Here is a 16084-nt window from a genome sequence, read left to right as displayed (position 1 = left end):
GGCCCAGCTAGCCATTATTTCCTTTTTAATTCAATTAGTCACTAAGTGAATAGACTCCAGTGTAATCAAACCATGGTAAACTAAAAAGAGCGTCGTATCCGCCAGTCTTCATCCGTAGTTTCGCCGGTATGTCAATTAACCACGTTTTCCCTTCTTCTTTTCTTCTTCTCCTGTTCAGTTCTGCGAGACGACTTCCGACAGAACCCCGCCGATGTCATCGTGGCGGCGGGGAGCCGGCGGTCCTGGAATGCCAGCCCCCCCGAGGACACCCCGAGCCCAGCATCTCCTGGAAGAAAGACGGCACCAACATCGATGACCGAGACGAAAGGATCACTGTGAGTCCTCAGTGAAAATGACCAAAGTCCAAAAACCTGAATTCCAATCGGCTCCAAATGTGAATTCCGTCCAAATTCGAACCCAAAATCTAAATATGTGTCATCAATGTCCTTATTTGACATTTGTTTTTGTTATGGTTAATTCTTTTTATATTCAGTCTTTACAACATAAGTGACTCGAATACGCTCTGTCCTGTTTGCTTCTGCATTGTTATTATTAACGGGTCAAGTCATTACACCGCCGTGTCAATGTTTGCTGAAAGATTGATTGGTTTGCTACATTATTCACATATTGCAATTACCCAAGTCGGAGCCACTCATTGGAGTCACCACGACCTTTAACGAGCCAGTCTACACACCGGCCCGCTCTATTAGTCAGCACAAGTGCATTGATTAAGGTTCCTTGGCTGCTGGAGCCGACCGGGAGAAAACGAAACAGAAACAAGGGACAATAGGAAGGCTAAAGGTGGGGGCGGTGAATGTGGAGCATGTTGGAGCTGAAGTGAAGAGAAGGGTGGTGGTGGTGGTGCAGACTCTCTCTCTCTATCTCTCTACTGCCGGATGGGGGGCGCGCCACTGAGCAAGGCAGCCTATTACTCACCTCTAATGGGACAGTTGCACCTGGCACGGCATTATCTATCAGCTCAGCACGCTCGCTCGCTAAAGGTCGGAGCCCTCAGAGCCGTCTGAAAGTGTGTCAGCGTTTGTTAGGGCCAGAAACCTCCGGATATTTCTTCGAATCTGGGAAGGTTTTTTTGCATTTCTTTCTCTATAGACATTTGATTTCATTTTTTTACATTAATTTCACATCTTTTTTCGCTTATTATTTTCTTTCTCTGTGGCTGTCGGCTACTGGGTTTTTTCTCTCGCTGAAGGGATGGGTGATCTTGGGGGTTGGAAAGTGTGTGAGTCAGCAGCTTCCAGCGAGGAGGAGGAGGAGGTACGCCGTGGACCTGGCTCTGGGCTGACCGTCTGACTCACACTGCTGGCAGTGGGTGCCATGGTTTAGCCTCCTCTGAGCGCTGAATAATGGCTGACCTTGCTCCGAAGAGAAGAGGCTCATAAAACTGTCTTTCTAGCACAGCACAGCGTTGGGCCGGTTCTGCCCAATACAGTTTCATGAACGGCGTCGGCGTCATCGGTGGTGATTTATCCCGGGCTGAATGTTGTCAGGCAGTAATTGTAGTTAACTGAACGCAGGGCTTTCGCTAGCTGAGGGATGGTTGTGTTTTGGGTCCGGTGAGGGCTAATCGCGGTTCTTACTCATAACCAATATGGATGGGTGTTTCTCTCTCTATCCCCCCATCCCCGTGTTATAAGCTAGAGAGGCACAACAATTAGCCGCCCCCCCCCCTCCTGTTTGACTGCTTGGCATTGTAATTGAAAGAAACAAGTACGTAATCTTGTGTGAATGCAATCTAATCGGGTTTGTTCTTCGGCAGACACTGATGGGCAAAGTGCCGCTACAGAGAAATAATTCCCGACTTCGGAGGTCTCTGATTGATCATCGAAACTGGCCTCCCCTCCCCCTATTGCTCATATTAAGAACCCTGCTAATACATCAATAAATATATACTTACATGAGCTATTAGCTTCACTAACATCATATTCAATATGCTACTTTTCTTGGTCGTGCCAAGCGTGGTACGGCCTTTTACGAGTGAAGGCCTGTTCCTTCTCAAATCAAAACCCGCCATTAACACTTGATAAACATTGTGAAATGCAGTGTTGTTGCACCGGTTTATGGTTCATTCACTCAGTATTATTCCCGATACTTAACCCAGATAACCCCTTCCTGTAATTACATTATATCTAATGCGTTCCAGAACACATTATCCAGTTGTGTGTTCACAAATAGTTTTAAGAACCACATCCTGGGCCCCCCCCACACACATGTTAACAAAACTCCCTCCTCCTCCTGCGTAGTGTTTGTGATTTTGTGCAGTGATGTGTGAAATTCTCGAAGTCAACGTTGTAAACGTTAAACGCGTTAGAGCCCTTAAAGGGGCCCATTGACCGGGGGCCGCTGTAAGCCCGGGGAGGGGGTGGGGGGGGGGGGGGGTGTAGGGCCCTCGTAAGGGACAGGAAACGGCTCTATGTGCTGCACAATAGATTTAACAGCATAGCACAGACCTCCTTCTATTCCTCTCTCTGTGAAATGAGAGGGGCGAAGAGGGGGTTCCTGTGTGGAGAACCGACTGTTCCTTCTGGGGCCTTTTCGTTTCAAGTCGCGCTCTGCGTCTCTCTGTTTGATTGAGCGGGACGATGGATGAAAGGTTGGATAATGGTGTCACCCTTAATGCTTGTGATGTGTGAAGGCTGGGGCCGAATATGGTTAGGGCAAGTTTCTGGGACATAGATTCAAAGGGGGGGGGGGAGTGGGAGGAGGAGGGGGGTGCTTCCAGCTGGACGACGGGACAAACAGCTGAGGTCATCAAAGCGGGCTCCTCGACGACTTGATGCCACGGTTATGCATTTGGTTGGAAATGAAACCCCCACCCAACACCGCCCTCCTCTCCCTCCCCCTGGGCCTCTCACCCCAGCTAGCACCACCCAACGTGTCGGATCGTGCCGTTTCCCCGGTGACCGGGAGTAATCAGAGTGACCTAAAGGTTGAGGGAATGCCAGAAGGGCATCACCCCCCCGGTTCTGTTTCGCCTCTCCACTTCAGTCAGCTGTGTGTAAACACCTGCGACATGCGCCTGGCCATCTGACCCATCCACCCCATGCCTGCTTAAATAAACCGGTGGTGATGGTGGTGGTGGTGGTGGTGCTGGTGCTGGTGGTGATGGTGGTGATGGTGTTGGTGGTGTTGTTGGCTGTGGTGACAGGTTTCATACTGACCCATAAACACGAGGATGTGTGCCTGGGTTTTAAATCCAGAAGAGCTGGCGGAACGCTATTAGGACACACACAAAGACACACGCACACACACACACACACACAAAGACACACATACACACACACACTTGTGTTAAGCCCCTCACACCTGTATTGGAAGGCTTTGTCAGGAGCGATGAGGGCCAGAACGAAGTCGAAGGCGGCGCTTCATATCATGCAGGCGCAGCCTTTTAATTTTTCCTTCTCTGCTGAGAGCGCCAATCCCGCTCCCGGCAGGCGGAATCACAAACGGCCGAGTCGGCGTTCATTGTTCTACCTCCGCTCCCGCGGTCGTCCGGGCTAACCCTCAGCCGTCGCGGGGTGAATACCAACAGTGTGTGTGAGTGAGTGTGAGACGTACTGAATGGAACATGCTTGCGCATTAGCGGCCGCTGGATAATACCGCCAGACAAAGGGCAGCGGAGACGGAGCCCCCCCCCCCCCCCCGAACGCCGGCATAACGCGGAGGGCTTGTGCGCTGTTGTCCTGTGTTTGATCACACACATGGGAGATTAACGCGGTGGCCGTTCTCTTAACGCCACGAAAGTGGGGGACGGACGGACGGACAGAAACACATTTTGCTCAGAGGTGGCCGAAAAGGAATTGGACTGTGACCTAAAGTGGACCCTCATGGTGAATCCCCCCCCCCCCACCCTTCCCCCCCTCCCCACCTCCAACCCCCACCCCCTCTCTCCCCCCTGCTCTCCCCCTGATCTCCCCCTCTCTCCCCCAGCTCTCCCCTTCTCTCTCTTCCGTGCGGTGTGCGACCTGACCTTGTTTTAGCCGTTAAGCCCTAACTCAAACAAACAGTAACATAATGACACTTCAAACCCTCTCCAGCACCACGGGGCACCCTAAATAAGCACAGAACCCCCCAAACCTACCCAACAACACCCCTCTGCTCCCCCCCCCCCCCCCCCCCCCACACACTCTTCCTCTTCTAGTTTGGACCATGAATATTAAAGACCAGAGCGGACCCTGGGAATGTCTTAGAAGACGGAGGAGTGTGTGTGGTGGTGGTGGTGCGGTTGGAGTCGCTGGGTTGGCTGGGTTCGTCGAGGGCCCTTGGAGTCCCTTGACTAGGCCTTGAAGTGGCAGTGAAGGAGTTGAAGCCCTCCAGGGGGATGATCGTGCAACTCCACCATGCTCAGCTCGCATCAACAGATCGATGCCAAGGACAAGCCGGAGTTTGTCTGAATGTTTGGTTTTGTTTGGGATATCCAAGTCCCTAGGAAGGATCGCAGTATACATTTGAAAAAAGTGGGCAGTTTAGAAGTGGGCAGCCTTAAAGTAAGTCAAGAGGTCACTTTGCCCTGTTGATATACAAGACGACATTTGAATTGAAAATAATTATTTCTAAAGATGCATTTGATACATTACCCAAAAGCATTACCAAAGCCATGCCATGTTTAGTGTAACTTTAGTGTACCAATCTCTTACGCTTTTTTAACAGTGACTTTATTGCTTCAGTGTGCTGGTACTGCTGGTTTCTGTTTAGTTGCTGTCGCAATACAGTTGAAAAGAAGTACACATTACGCAACATGTAAGTGGGGGAGAAAAAAGTATCTCTTACAAAAGTGAAGTGCACAGTACCGCAAATTACATTGATTGAGACGTAACATAGCAGGCTGTAAAGTGAACACACATGTACGAAGTACACTCTCCACCAGCCCAAAGAAACCACCGTCGCCCGGGAATAGCAATTGTCCACTATCTTCACAATGCGCTGTGTGGTTCCGTCAAGTGCACACACCTCAATGGCTCCCTAATAAGGGGATCCATTACACGCATGCAAGAGTGGGGCTCCCCTGTATCATGTGATCTAAGGTGTGCATTTAAAACCATACCCCCCCCCCCCCCCCCTCCACCCTCCACCTCCCCCCTCCAGCCAGATCATTGGCTCAGGGTTACCATGTCTTGTCTGGGCTGTGACTGGCATGGTTGTCAGCAGAGACAGTGGGCCCGCTGGAGCTGGTCTGGGGGGCCCAGGCTGCCTTTCTGACTGGCCAGGAACAAAGCCGGTCCTCTGGCCTGTAATCAAAGCCCTGGGAAACAGCGGGCCTCGCGGATCCACCTGGACACACAGCGCACACGCACGCACGCACGCCGCCGGGACGTGTGCGCGCACGGCGCGTGCGTCGATCACCCCACGAGTCGGGGAGTGTGAGATGATGAGTGAGCGGACATCGCAGAGCGATCGCGTACGCCGCGCCTCTGTGAGAGTGAGACATTACGTCTTTGTGTTTTGTGTGTCGAGTCTCGCGGTGCGTTTAGACGGGTCCATTCCAGGGAAATTGCAGCCTCGCTGTGATGACTGGGCCGTGTGAAAGCAGAAGGAGGCGGCCCCCTTCTTTCTCCGAGCCGTTGTGCTGGGACTTGACTAATGCTTCCTCCGCGGCCTCAGGTGGCCCCTACGGGAATCCTCTCGCCGCGGTGTAGTTTGTGGTTTGTGTTCTTTTGTTGTCTGGCTGAGCCAGAGGACGGAATAACAATGATTCAATTATTCAGGCCGCAAAGACGGGAATATTCAAACCAGGGCCAGGTATGAGGCTTGAGTTCAGCAGGGGGTCCGTCCCCGGGGGGGGGGGGGGGGACGGACAGAGGAGCCGTAAGATGAGCCCTCCTCTGTATCGGGCCTCTGCGTTCCAACGCGGTGTTGTCATGCCGCGCTCCTTGAGAGCGACCAGAGGCATCGCTCAAAGCCATCAGCGGGAGATATGAGCCGCGTCCAAGGTTTGGTTGTCTGCAGGGTTCCAGGTTCAGTTTTTTTTTGTCGTGATTGCTACCATGGAACACTATGATCTCTGCATTTAACCCCGTCTCTCGTAGCACTGGAGCAGTTGGCAGCCCCAGTGCAGACTACAGGTCTCTGTCTTCTCTATGCCTCTGTTTGGGGCTACTGGCTTCTGCTGGTTTATCCCTGGTCCTAAATTCCCTCTGTAACCTCTGTTTCCCCTCCCAGATACGAGGAGGAAAGCTGATGATCACCAACGCTAGGAAGAGCGACGCGGGGAAGTACGTCTGCGTGGGCACCAACATGGTCGGCGAACGGGAAAGCGAGATAGCCGAACTCACTGTGCTAGGTACAATGTCATTTCACCTATTCCATTTCTGCTATTATCTGCTGTCTCTGTCTGTCTGTCTGTCTGTCTGTCTGTCTGTCTGTCTGTCTGTCTGTCTGTCTGTCTGTCTGTCTGTCTGTCTGTCTGTCTGTCTGTCTGTCTGTGTCTATCTCTCTCTCTGTCTCTCTCTCCCGCACACATACACACACATTCTCTCACACCCATTCTCACACACACAAACACTTTCATATACACACATACTCAAATGTACACATAATCACATACGGTACTCACACACCCATACTCATACTCACTCTCACACACACACAAGCACACACACACACACACGTCTTGGTGTGTTTGTCCGCAGTGCGCAACGGAGCCCAGATGTTGAGCTCGTGAGTGTGTATTCCCAATGCGGCTAAATGGAGTCAGTGACCCCTATCAAATAGAGTGTGAGACGACCTCCAATCTCACACTTTGCCGTGAATCCCGTGATGACCCCCATCAGGCATCCGCCTCTCTCTCTCCCCTGACCAGCTGTACCCTTTCTCCACCACGGCTGACCTCTGACCCCTTCATTTCTCCCCTGTTCGGATAGAGAACATATCCAGATTGACAAGGCTAGAGCTATCTTTTACCGCTTAGCACGTCTCCACAGAGACATGCTAATCCCTGCCAGAAGGAACCCGGTTTAGAGGAGGTCTGGTCTGCCTTCATAAGTAAATATATGTATATGTAAACACGTTGAGAAGTGTTACCAGAGGGATACCGGTGCGTTAAAGAAGGCAGTGCTGGGTAGTTATTATGTCTGTGACATTACAGAATAGCCACACAATGGCTTCTGCAAGTACAGACTCTCACTAGGGATCGTTTTTCTTCTCCGGGATGGAAATCTTTAAACAAACACCAAACTAACTTTAAGGTCCTTCGAGAGGAATAAAAAATAAACATTGGAGAATTAAGGGGAGTAGGAAATATGTTAAGTGCTACGCTAAGCGCTTTCTCTAGTGTGTGGTTGTGTGGATTTCACTGCTAGGACTGATGACCCTAAAAATTAAGTGTAAGCATTTTAATAATTGTTATGGTTTTTGTTGTCTCTAATAAGCTGTGAATAGGCAGTTTCAGAAAACATAAAGAGAATGCATGTCTGATTGCGGCAAAACAATAAGTAACAATAAATAACGTACTCCAACCCCATTTACCATTTATGACAATTGTGGTTGTGTATCTGTTTGTGTGTGTGCGTATGTGTTTTTGTGTGTGTGTCTGTGTTTGTGTGTGTGCGTGCGTGTGTATATATGTGTGTGTGTGTGTGTGCGTACGTGTGTGTGTGTGTGCATGTATGTCTGTGCATGTGCGCGTGTGTGTATGTCTGCGTGTGTATTTTTATTGTGTATGCTTGTGTGATTGTGTGCGTGCGTGTGTGCATGCATGTGCGTGTGTATGTTTGTGCGTGTGCATGTGTGTGTATATGTGTGTGTGTGTGTGTGTGTGTGTGTGTGTGTGTATATGTGTGTGTGTGTGTGTGTGTGTGTGTGTGTGTGTGTGTGTGTATATGTGTGTGTGTGCGTGCGCAGAGCGGCCCAGCTTCGTGCGGCGGCCGGGCAGCCAGGTGGTGCTGGTGGACCAGAGCGTGGAGTTCCGCTGCGAGGCCCGCGGTGACCCCGTTCCCACCGTCCGCTGGAGGAAGGAGGACGGGGACCTGCCTAAGGGGAGGTAGGACCCGGCCCCATTGCCTCCTCCACCCTTTCATTACAACAATACCTCCCCCCCCCCCCGGCCCCACCCACCAACACCCAACCCCACCTCCACCACCTCGCATCCATCCCCTCTCTGTACTCCCCCGTTCCTACACCTTTGTCGTATCCCTCCCCCTGCTTTGTGTTAGATGAGTTGTATTACAACGTGTTTACTGTCATGTGACTTGTGACTTGCCATGTGACTTGTGTTTTCGTCCATTGTCACTCACCCCCTTTTTTTTTTGGTATTTTCGTTTTGTTTTCATGCTGGTACAGATACGAGATTCGTGAGGACCACACCCTGAAGATCCGACGGCTGACCCCCGCCGACGTAGGCTCCTATACCTGCGTGGGGGAGAACATGGTGGGCAAGGCGGAGGCGTCGGCCAGCCTCACCGTCCACGGTAGGGCCCATGAGGGAATGAGACGATTGCTATTGGCCAGGACGCCTTGTTAACGGTCCAATCGGAGCTTGGGGTTACTTTATTAAGCCTCATTCAGTGTCTCTTTTGGCACTTTAAGATACTTTTCTATTGCCTGGCTTGGTAGTAGCCTAATCGACCCTCATTTTGGCAGTGTCGATTACTTTTCTATTAGGCTTAAACGCTTCATTTGCCCCACATTTTGGCACTTTGTTGGAACCGTTTCTCTAATTCGAAAGTTGTGGTGGATTTCCACCGACGGCTCACGCAGAGTCCCTCCTCCAAAACCAATCCCACTGGACGAGGGTGCGGTAATCGGCCCCCTCAACTTGAGTGGCATCACTCAACCGTCCCCTCTCAATTAGTGCATTGATTTCTAATAAAATAAGAGAATGTGAAGATCCATAACGGGCGCAGGGGCCGATCGCGGGGAGCGCGGCGGCAATCAATTTCATTCGGGGGGCCCCCGCACAAGTGGCTCTGTATGTCTCCTGCGGGTCTAGGACCAGTGACGGTGTGACGCGCGTGCGTGCGTGCGTGCGTGCGTGCGTGCGTGCGTGCGTGCGTGCGTGCGTGCGTGCGTGTGTGCGTGTGCTGGTGGAGGGGTCTTGTTGGTGTTTCATCATGTCTCCCGGGGCCCTCTCCCTGGCCCCCCTGGACGTCCTATTAGCCCGGCAGGAATAAGAATAAAAAGCAGCTGGTCACAGAGTGTGCACATTCAGAAAGGGCCGCATTCATGGACCTGGGGAGGAGGGGCCAAGGCAACGTCAGAACCCCCCCTCCCCACCCCACCCCCCCCCCCCCCCCCCCTTAGAACCAGGGAGACACAGAGGTCCATTTAGTGCCGGGCGAAATGGGGGAAAGTTGGGGAACGGGGTGAAGGGGGAGAGTGGGTGAAGGAAGGGAGGCGGAGGAGTAGGAAAAGGAGGTCCAGGGCCTGTGAGACGGCAGGGGTTGGATGCGGGGACAGCGTACGGGGGCGTTGTGGTGTGGATGGAGGCTCACCACTGGAGCCGAACGGGATGGGAATTGGGACCTGGTGGGGGGGGGGGGGGGGGGGGTGGGGGTTTCTGCGGTGAGGTCAGTCATATTAACGGCGCTCCAGGCCGTCTCACCAGGAAAGATAGAAAAGAGACGAGACAATTCTGTTGGGCTGCCAACCCCCCAACCCGCAAATACAGATAGCTCATCTTCACATGGCTGCCCTTTGCAATTATTTCTTCATTTTCTCCACAAGCCAGCGATCTCTGGATAGCTTTGAGGAGCGAGATTAGGCACACCTGTCAATAATTCCATCAATATGTCCTCCTCTCTTATTGTGGTTTTTTTTCCACCTCCCTCGTTCCCCGTGATGAAAGCTGAGCTAATGAAATAGAACAGCCTTGATGTGCTGGTTCAATAAGGTGTTCGCTCAGTTAAATCCGTCAAAGGGGTAAAGGCTTCTCCTTTAACTTTGGTGGCACCCACTGGCCGAAACCCTGGCATGTTTTTCTCCAAGCGTTGTGTGTGTAGGAAGAAGTAGAAATACAAGACTGTGGCAAATGGATTCAACCAGTTACTTATGCTGCCATGCCGTGCAATTCTCTTATCTCCCTGAGTTGTGTTAATAGAACAGATCTTTGTAACTAGCTTGAAAGCATTCCAAGAAGCCACATCCTTCTTGGAATGTTGGAGTCCATGATAAACATAGTAGTGGAGAATAACAGCAGACAGTAGATAGAAGAGCGGGTCACCTTTTTTGAAATCCCCCGCCGCGTTTAAAGTTCTTTGGGTTCACGGTACCTTGACCATGGAGTCCAGCTCCAAGTGGCTGAAGCTCCGCCCCCTCTCCAAACCCCAAGCTCTACCCCACCAGGGCCGGACAAACCACCGAGGCTGGGGCTACCACGAAGTCCGGTCCCTAATTAAAGACAAGAAGGCCACAGTCCCACGCCCGGAAATGACATGCCTCCAATTACAGGAGCAGGGAAGGGAAGGGAAGCAGGGTAATTGTAGGTATAAACGGGGCCAGAGTGGCAGACCTGATGTGCAGGGAGTGAGATGTAGTTGGGCCTCCTAAGGACAATCGCTGGTGCTGTGCAGGAATGAGGATGTGGGGGGGGGGGGGGAAGGGTGCTTTGGTCAATGGGAAGCCCGGACGGCCTCCGGGATCAGGGTTTGACCGTGGCTGTCATGTTGAGCAGGAGCAGCAGTGACAGTAATGCGATTTTGATTAGAGGATCACAGTTGTTTACGTTTTAGTTTTATTGACTCGGGAGACTCGGAGAATGGAAGGGTTCCAAAGGAGTACGACCTCTGATTCGATAGTTGTTGTTTTTTGTTTCATGGTCGTCGGCGTCTGACAGGGAAGGGCCTGCGTGGCACTGATAATCGAATAACTCCAAGTCTTAACTCAAATTAATGTCAATATTCCAACCACCACCGCCTTCTGTCAAATTCCCTCCTAATAGGCGAAGGCTGGTGAGACCAATTGAATTTCGACTGGATATGAAACCGAGATAGCGGTTCCCACCAGAGCCATTCCCTAATCTATTTATCATGACAGTGCAGTACACGGAAACTGTATTAGTAGGGGTAAAATACATGACGTGACGATAAATATACAGGGCTGGTCCTTTTTCAAAATAAAAGTCACAAAAAAGAAAGTGCAGAGTTGAGAGAGTATTTCACACCTTCCCCAGCTACATAGTTGGGCTGGAGCAGCAGGATATGGAGGAGTAGTGATGCCAAGGGCTCTGTCTCTCCCTGTCAACAAAGCCTTGGTCCAAAGCCTCATCAGAGAAGGACTGTCTTACATGCGCACGGGTCGGACTATGACTTGTAAATATGTCGAGTCATGTATTCCCCTTGAGAAAGAAAACAAATCACCGGACGAGGTCAATGATCGGTCTGATTTATAGTTTCATTGTGAAGGCATTAACCTAAGCCAGGGAGGAAGGCATCACTTGATGAGGGTCTTGTGTGTGTGTGTGTGTGTGTGTGTGTGTGTGTGTGTGTGTGTGTGTGTGTGTGTGTGTGTGTGCTTGTGGCTCTTAAATACCATTCACATCAGGATTTTGATCTGGGTGGGATTTGTTTTCACAAAGAAAAGACCCAGATTTTTCATCATGCAAATGTGAGGGCAGAATTATAATAACACGTTGAAAAATCGAAATTCAGGCCACAAAAACAATAAACAGTAAGGCTGCCCTCCGCCATGATTTATTTGTGGAAAGGCCTTGAGAGGAGAGTGGAAGTCCCCCGAGCGGCGTTGCTAATAACCCGTGTAAAGGGACTGGAATGAGGGCTGGGGCCGTGCCAAGATGGGAGCGAAAAAAGGCCACCCTTTTAGCGTTCACACGCGGCACTGCATTAACGTCTGTCTGCTCAGCTGTTCTCCTATGAATCAACTTAAAACATCTGCATGCAGGAGATGATAGACGCTAAAACCTCTCCTGGATGTACCACACACACACACAGACACACACGCAGAACAGACACACACACGTACACATACATGCATCCATACACACTTCCAGGAATGCATAAACACATTCTCGTCTCAATGCAAGTACACTCACACATACATACACACACACAGTCATATGCATGTATTTACATTCACACACTAACCCACATGCATGCACATATACACACACAGACACACACACAGAACTTCCCACCAGCGTGGACACACAAACACAGACATACCTCACACACACGTACACATTCACATCCTCCCTTGTGCCTGCCTCCCACTCCATTTCCCTTTATTAGCTTTGAGAGAGGCTGTTTGTCTTGACCATCGTGTGTTCAGCAGCGCCGGCCGTCGTCGGCTGCTCTCCCAGCCCTGATGCAGACCAAGCACGGCACACACAGGGCCTCAGTGTGCGGCCTTCCGGCACTTGGATCCCTGCGCCAGCCTCAACGGGCCTCCCAAAGGGGGCTCGTATTAATCAAACCTACCCCGCCCTCCCCCTCGCACACGCAGCCCGGCCCCCAATGTTGATGTCTGGCCCGAAGCAAGCAGCATGGTCCAGATCCTTTCATAGAGTCAGTGTGTCTCTCCGCGGGCTGCCCCCTGGTGGCTGGGAGGACCAGCCGCTGGCTCCCTGCGATCAGAGTGTCGCTAGAGGCTGCTGTGTGTCAGCCGAGACCCCACAGCAGGGTAATGGAGAAGGGGTTTAGGGCTCACCTCTCCCTCCAGGTTCTCTGCTGTGATCATAGCAGCATGGGAAGGTATGGTTTCCTAATTAAAGGCTTAGACACGCATGAGGAGATTTGTGGAGGGGGTGTGAATGGCTCGGCCATTTTTTATGTCTCGGCCTTGTGTGTGTGTGTGTGTGTGTGTGTGTGTGTGTGTGTGTGTGTGTGTGTGTGTGTGTGTGTGTGTGTGTGTGTGTGTGTGTGTGTGTGTGTGTGTGTGTGTGTCTTTGGGTGTGCAAGCATGCATGCCTTTGTGTGTCTGTTTGGATATATGTGTGGGAGAATGCATGCCTTGCTTTGTGTTTGTGGGTGTGTGTGTGTGTGTGTGTGTGTTCGAGCCTGTGTGTGTGTGCGACCCTGTGACTGTGAGTCTGTGTGTGTGTGTGTGTGTGTTTGTGTGTGTATGTGCGCGTTTACGAGTCTGCGTGTGTGTGTGTGTGTGTATGTGCCGGCCTCCATGTATGTGGTTTTACATTTATCACCGATCCACCATTCAGGCAGCATCGCCCCTCTTCTTTGGGGGCCTTTTGATGTGCACCTTATCTGCATTTTAAAGGCCACTGATAGGCCCGGGGAGGTGGGACACGGGGGGACATTACTCTGAGTGACAGCGTTTATGTTTCGGTGGGAGCTGTTGAAGCTAGACAGATTAGATAAGGTGAGTGATCGGCCGGGAGAGATTTACGAGAGGAGAGTTGACTGTTAGCGGCGACCTTGTGCTTTTACGATCCCCTACCCCACCCCACCCTCAGCCGTACGTATATGAGGGGCTTCTCTGTTCACGGGAGACCCTCCTTCGTTACGATGGAGGGAGACAATGGCCCCTGAAGCCTTGGATTCAGGGGCCATCACGTGTCTGGTTTCTCCCGTCAGGCCTGACATGCTATTGTGTTCCTGCTCCTATCTCCATTCACCCAGTTCCAGCGGGGATTGTCATTTAATGTCCTTGTGTTTTCTCTTCGGGGAAACGTCTACATGTATTTTTTTGAAATGTGATTTCTTCAATTAGTTTTTTTTTTACTAGTCTGTACATTTCTTTTAATGACACTGCTCATTAAGTATGGTAATCTGTGTGTAGTAATCATTCAGTTACATAGGTGTGTGTGTGTGTGTGTGTGTGTGTGTGTGTGTGTGTGTGTGTGTGTGTGTGTGTGTGTGTGTGTGTGTGTGTGTGTGTGTGTGTGTATCGTGTACCCCTAAGGGTTTGAGTGTAACACGCCATATCTCATGTTCACTAAACGATAATGTCATTGAGCCTCCGTTTCTTTTATTTTTTATCACCCATGAAGGCATAGTGCGTCTTATCTCTCCTCTATGTGACATTGGATGCATTATTTATTTATTCATCTTTTGTTATTGTGTGTGTGTGTGTGTGTTTTTTTTGTTGTTTCCTTTTAGTCATATCTGGTAAGTTGAAATGTCAACCGGAGCTGTCACAGCCCCCCCCCCACACCCCACACCACCTCCTCCATCCTCCATCTCCACCCCACCAATCAGCACTCATGTTTCTGTTGTCACGGGCAACGTCGAAACAGAGGACCTTTATGGGTAAAAAAAATCGCTGTGCCTGGCCGGCCAAGGTAAAGCCCCATCCTTTCATTCTATTATTATGTGTTGTTTCTATGCATTGCACCCCAGCCAATAGCGCGCCACCCCTCCCCCCCACCACCACCACCTCAACACGGACAAATAGTTTGTGAATTCAACATGGCAGCTCCCAGATTGCTTCCATCTCGTCTCCCAGCCACCTATGTATAAATAAAAAAGCATTTAGTTATGAGGAGAAGTATGATATTTCCCAGATGGCCCTTCCCATCCGCTGAAATGAATGTGTATATTTCGCCCCCACCGGCCGCCCCAGTGCATTCTGGGAGCGTCGCCTCGACTCAGACAGCCTAATGGTATAGCGGGGCTTCTTGTCACCGTCAAGTGGTGCATTCCAAATTGGAGCTGTGATGCTGAGCTCTTATTTTGAAATGGGATTTGTCATTAAGATTCATAGTTCCTGTGCAGCGGCCATTCAGCTCGGCTCCTTCCTTTTTTTTATCGGAGAGTGGCAACCCGAACAGATGGCTCGACTGTATCCCCCATTTGCATTTCAATTTGAATTGACCAGGACACTTGCCCAATGCAAATGAACCGTTACACGAGAACTCTGCCTGTTTCTGTTTGTTTTGCTCATATTGTCCCTCGATTCTTTTCCGTTTGATTAACCCGATGACCTTCTAAAGCAAACTTTTGTTAATCATTCATCTAGAAATGGTGTGGATTGACTCCTCGTATTAAAATGTAACAATAGTTTATAGAAGCTTCTAGTCAAATGAGATTCCCCAAGTTCAAGTTCCCCATAGTAACTGGAAATTAACCTGTATAGTGCTGTTGTACTGTGCTTCTGTATTCCTTGGCTAACTGTCATTCTGTGTGTGTGTGTGTGTGTGTGTGTGACCTCCAGTGCCCCCGGCCTTCGTGGTGAGACCCAGGAACCAGGTGGTGGGGGTGGGCCGGACAGTCACCTTCCAGTGCGAGGCGACCGGTAACCCCCAGCCCGCCATCTTCTGGCAGCGGGAGGGCAGCCAGGTAGGGGGGAGCGGATAGTTGTTGTTAAAAAACATAAATCATTACAAAAAATGTTAGTGGCACTACGTAACATTTCAAGTAGCTCGTAGCTTAAAATAACCTGGAAATATCTTTGCTCAAAAATGAATTAGATAATGTTATCGATAAAATGGTAACCTACAACTGATGTATTCTACGAATGATTAATGCTGTTCATGCTGGTCATGTCTCCTTGTTACCATGTTTGTCTGGCATGTATTCAGTTGGTTGCACTCTGCTACCTCAGCACTAGATGGCACTAAATCCTATACACTACACCTTTAAATGGTACTTCACATACATGTTGTATTTTATAGTGTAGTATGAAGAGGAAAAGGTTCATTTGTCACAGTGTGTAGCAATAAAAACAGGCAGTGATCAAGATCCGCATGCAGATGCGAGAGAGATACAAGCCCCGGTAAAGATATTGAATCTTAGAAATTTGGCCTAATGTAATGTCCAAGATTGAATCGCCCTTTCAGTGACATGAGACCCCAAGACACGAGAGATGTTCCCGTCAGAAAACCATGTGTTCCCATTTCCTCATATTGGACATCCCAATCCAAATCTTATTAGATTTAAACTGGCTCCATGTAATCCTATTCCCTTCCCTCTCTCTCTCCCCTGCCCCCTCCTACCTCTCTCGCCCCCCTCCAGAACCTGCTGTTCTCCTACCAGCCTCCCCAGCCCTCCAGCCGCGTCTCGGTGTCCCAGACCGGGGACCTGACCATCACCGACTCGGAGCGCTCCGACGTGGGCTACTACAGCTGCCAGGCCCTCAACATCGCGGGCAGCGTCATCACCAAGGCCCTCCTGGAGGTCACAGACGGTGAGCTGCCAGAGACACACCGCACACTTCAGCT

General features: G+C 50.6%; 1 protein-coding gene across 4 annotated transcripts in view; it reads left to right on the top strand.

The window, feature by feature from the left end:
• The first annotated feature begins 113 nt into the window (after nt 1–113).
• The window catches only part of robo1 (roundabout, axon guidance receptor, homolog 1 (Drosophila)), a 62637-nt gene continuing 46666 nt past the window's right edge, over nt 114–16084 (top strand). For 3 of the 4 annotated variants that reach the window (XM_060074289.1, XM_060074288.1, XM_060074286.1), the window contains exons 1-7: nt 114–335; nt 6178–6298; nt 7858–7996; nt 8296–8423; nt 14025–14033; nt 15079–15203; nt 15879–16050. In XM_060074289.1, the coding sequence (XP_059930272.1) occupies nt 129–335; nt 6178–6298; nt 7858–7996; nt 8296–8423; nt 14025–14033; nt 15079–15203; nt 15879–16050 (901 nt within the window). In that variant the 5' untranslated portion in view covers nt 114–128. The remainder of the gene's footprint in view (nt 336–6177; nt 6299–7857; nt 7997–8295; nt 8424–14024; nt 14034–15078; nt 15204–15878; nt 16051–16084) is intronic. The other variant, XM_060074287.1, reaches the window with a different exon arrangement.

The sequence above is a fragment of the Gadus macrocephalus genome, chromosome 16, assembly GCF_031168955.1.
Source record: "Gadus macrocephalus chromosome 16, ASM3116895v1".
Classification (NCBI taxonomy): domain Eukaryota; kingdom Metazoa; phylum Chordata; class Actinopteri; order Gadiformes; family Gadidae; genus Gadus; species Gadus macrocephalus.
Note: the sequence above shows the minus strand (reverse complement) of the source record. Positions and strands in the feature narration are given on the sequence as shown.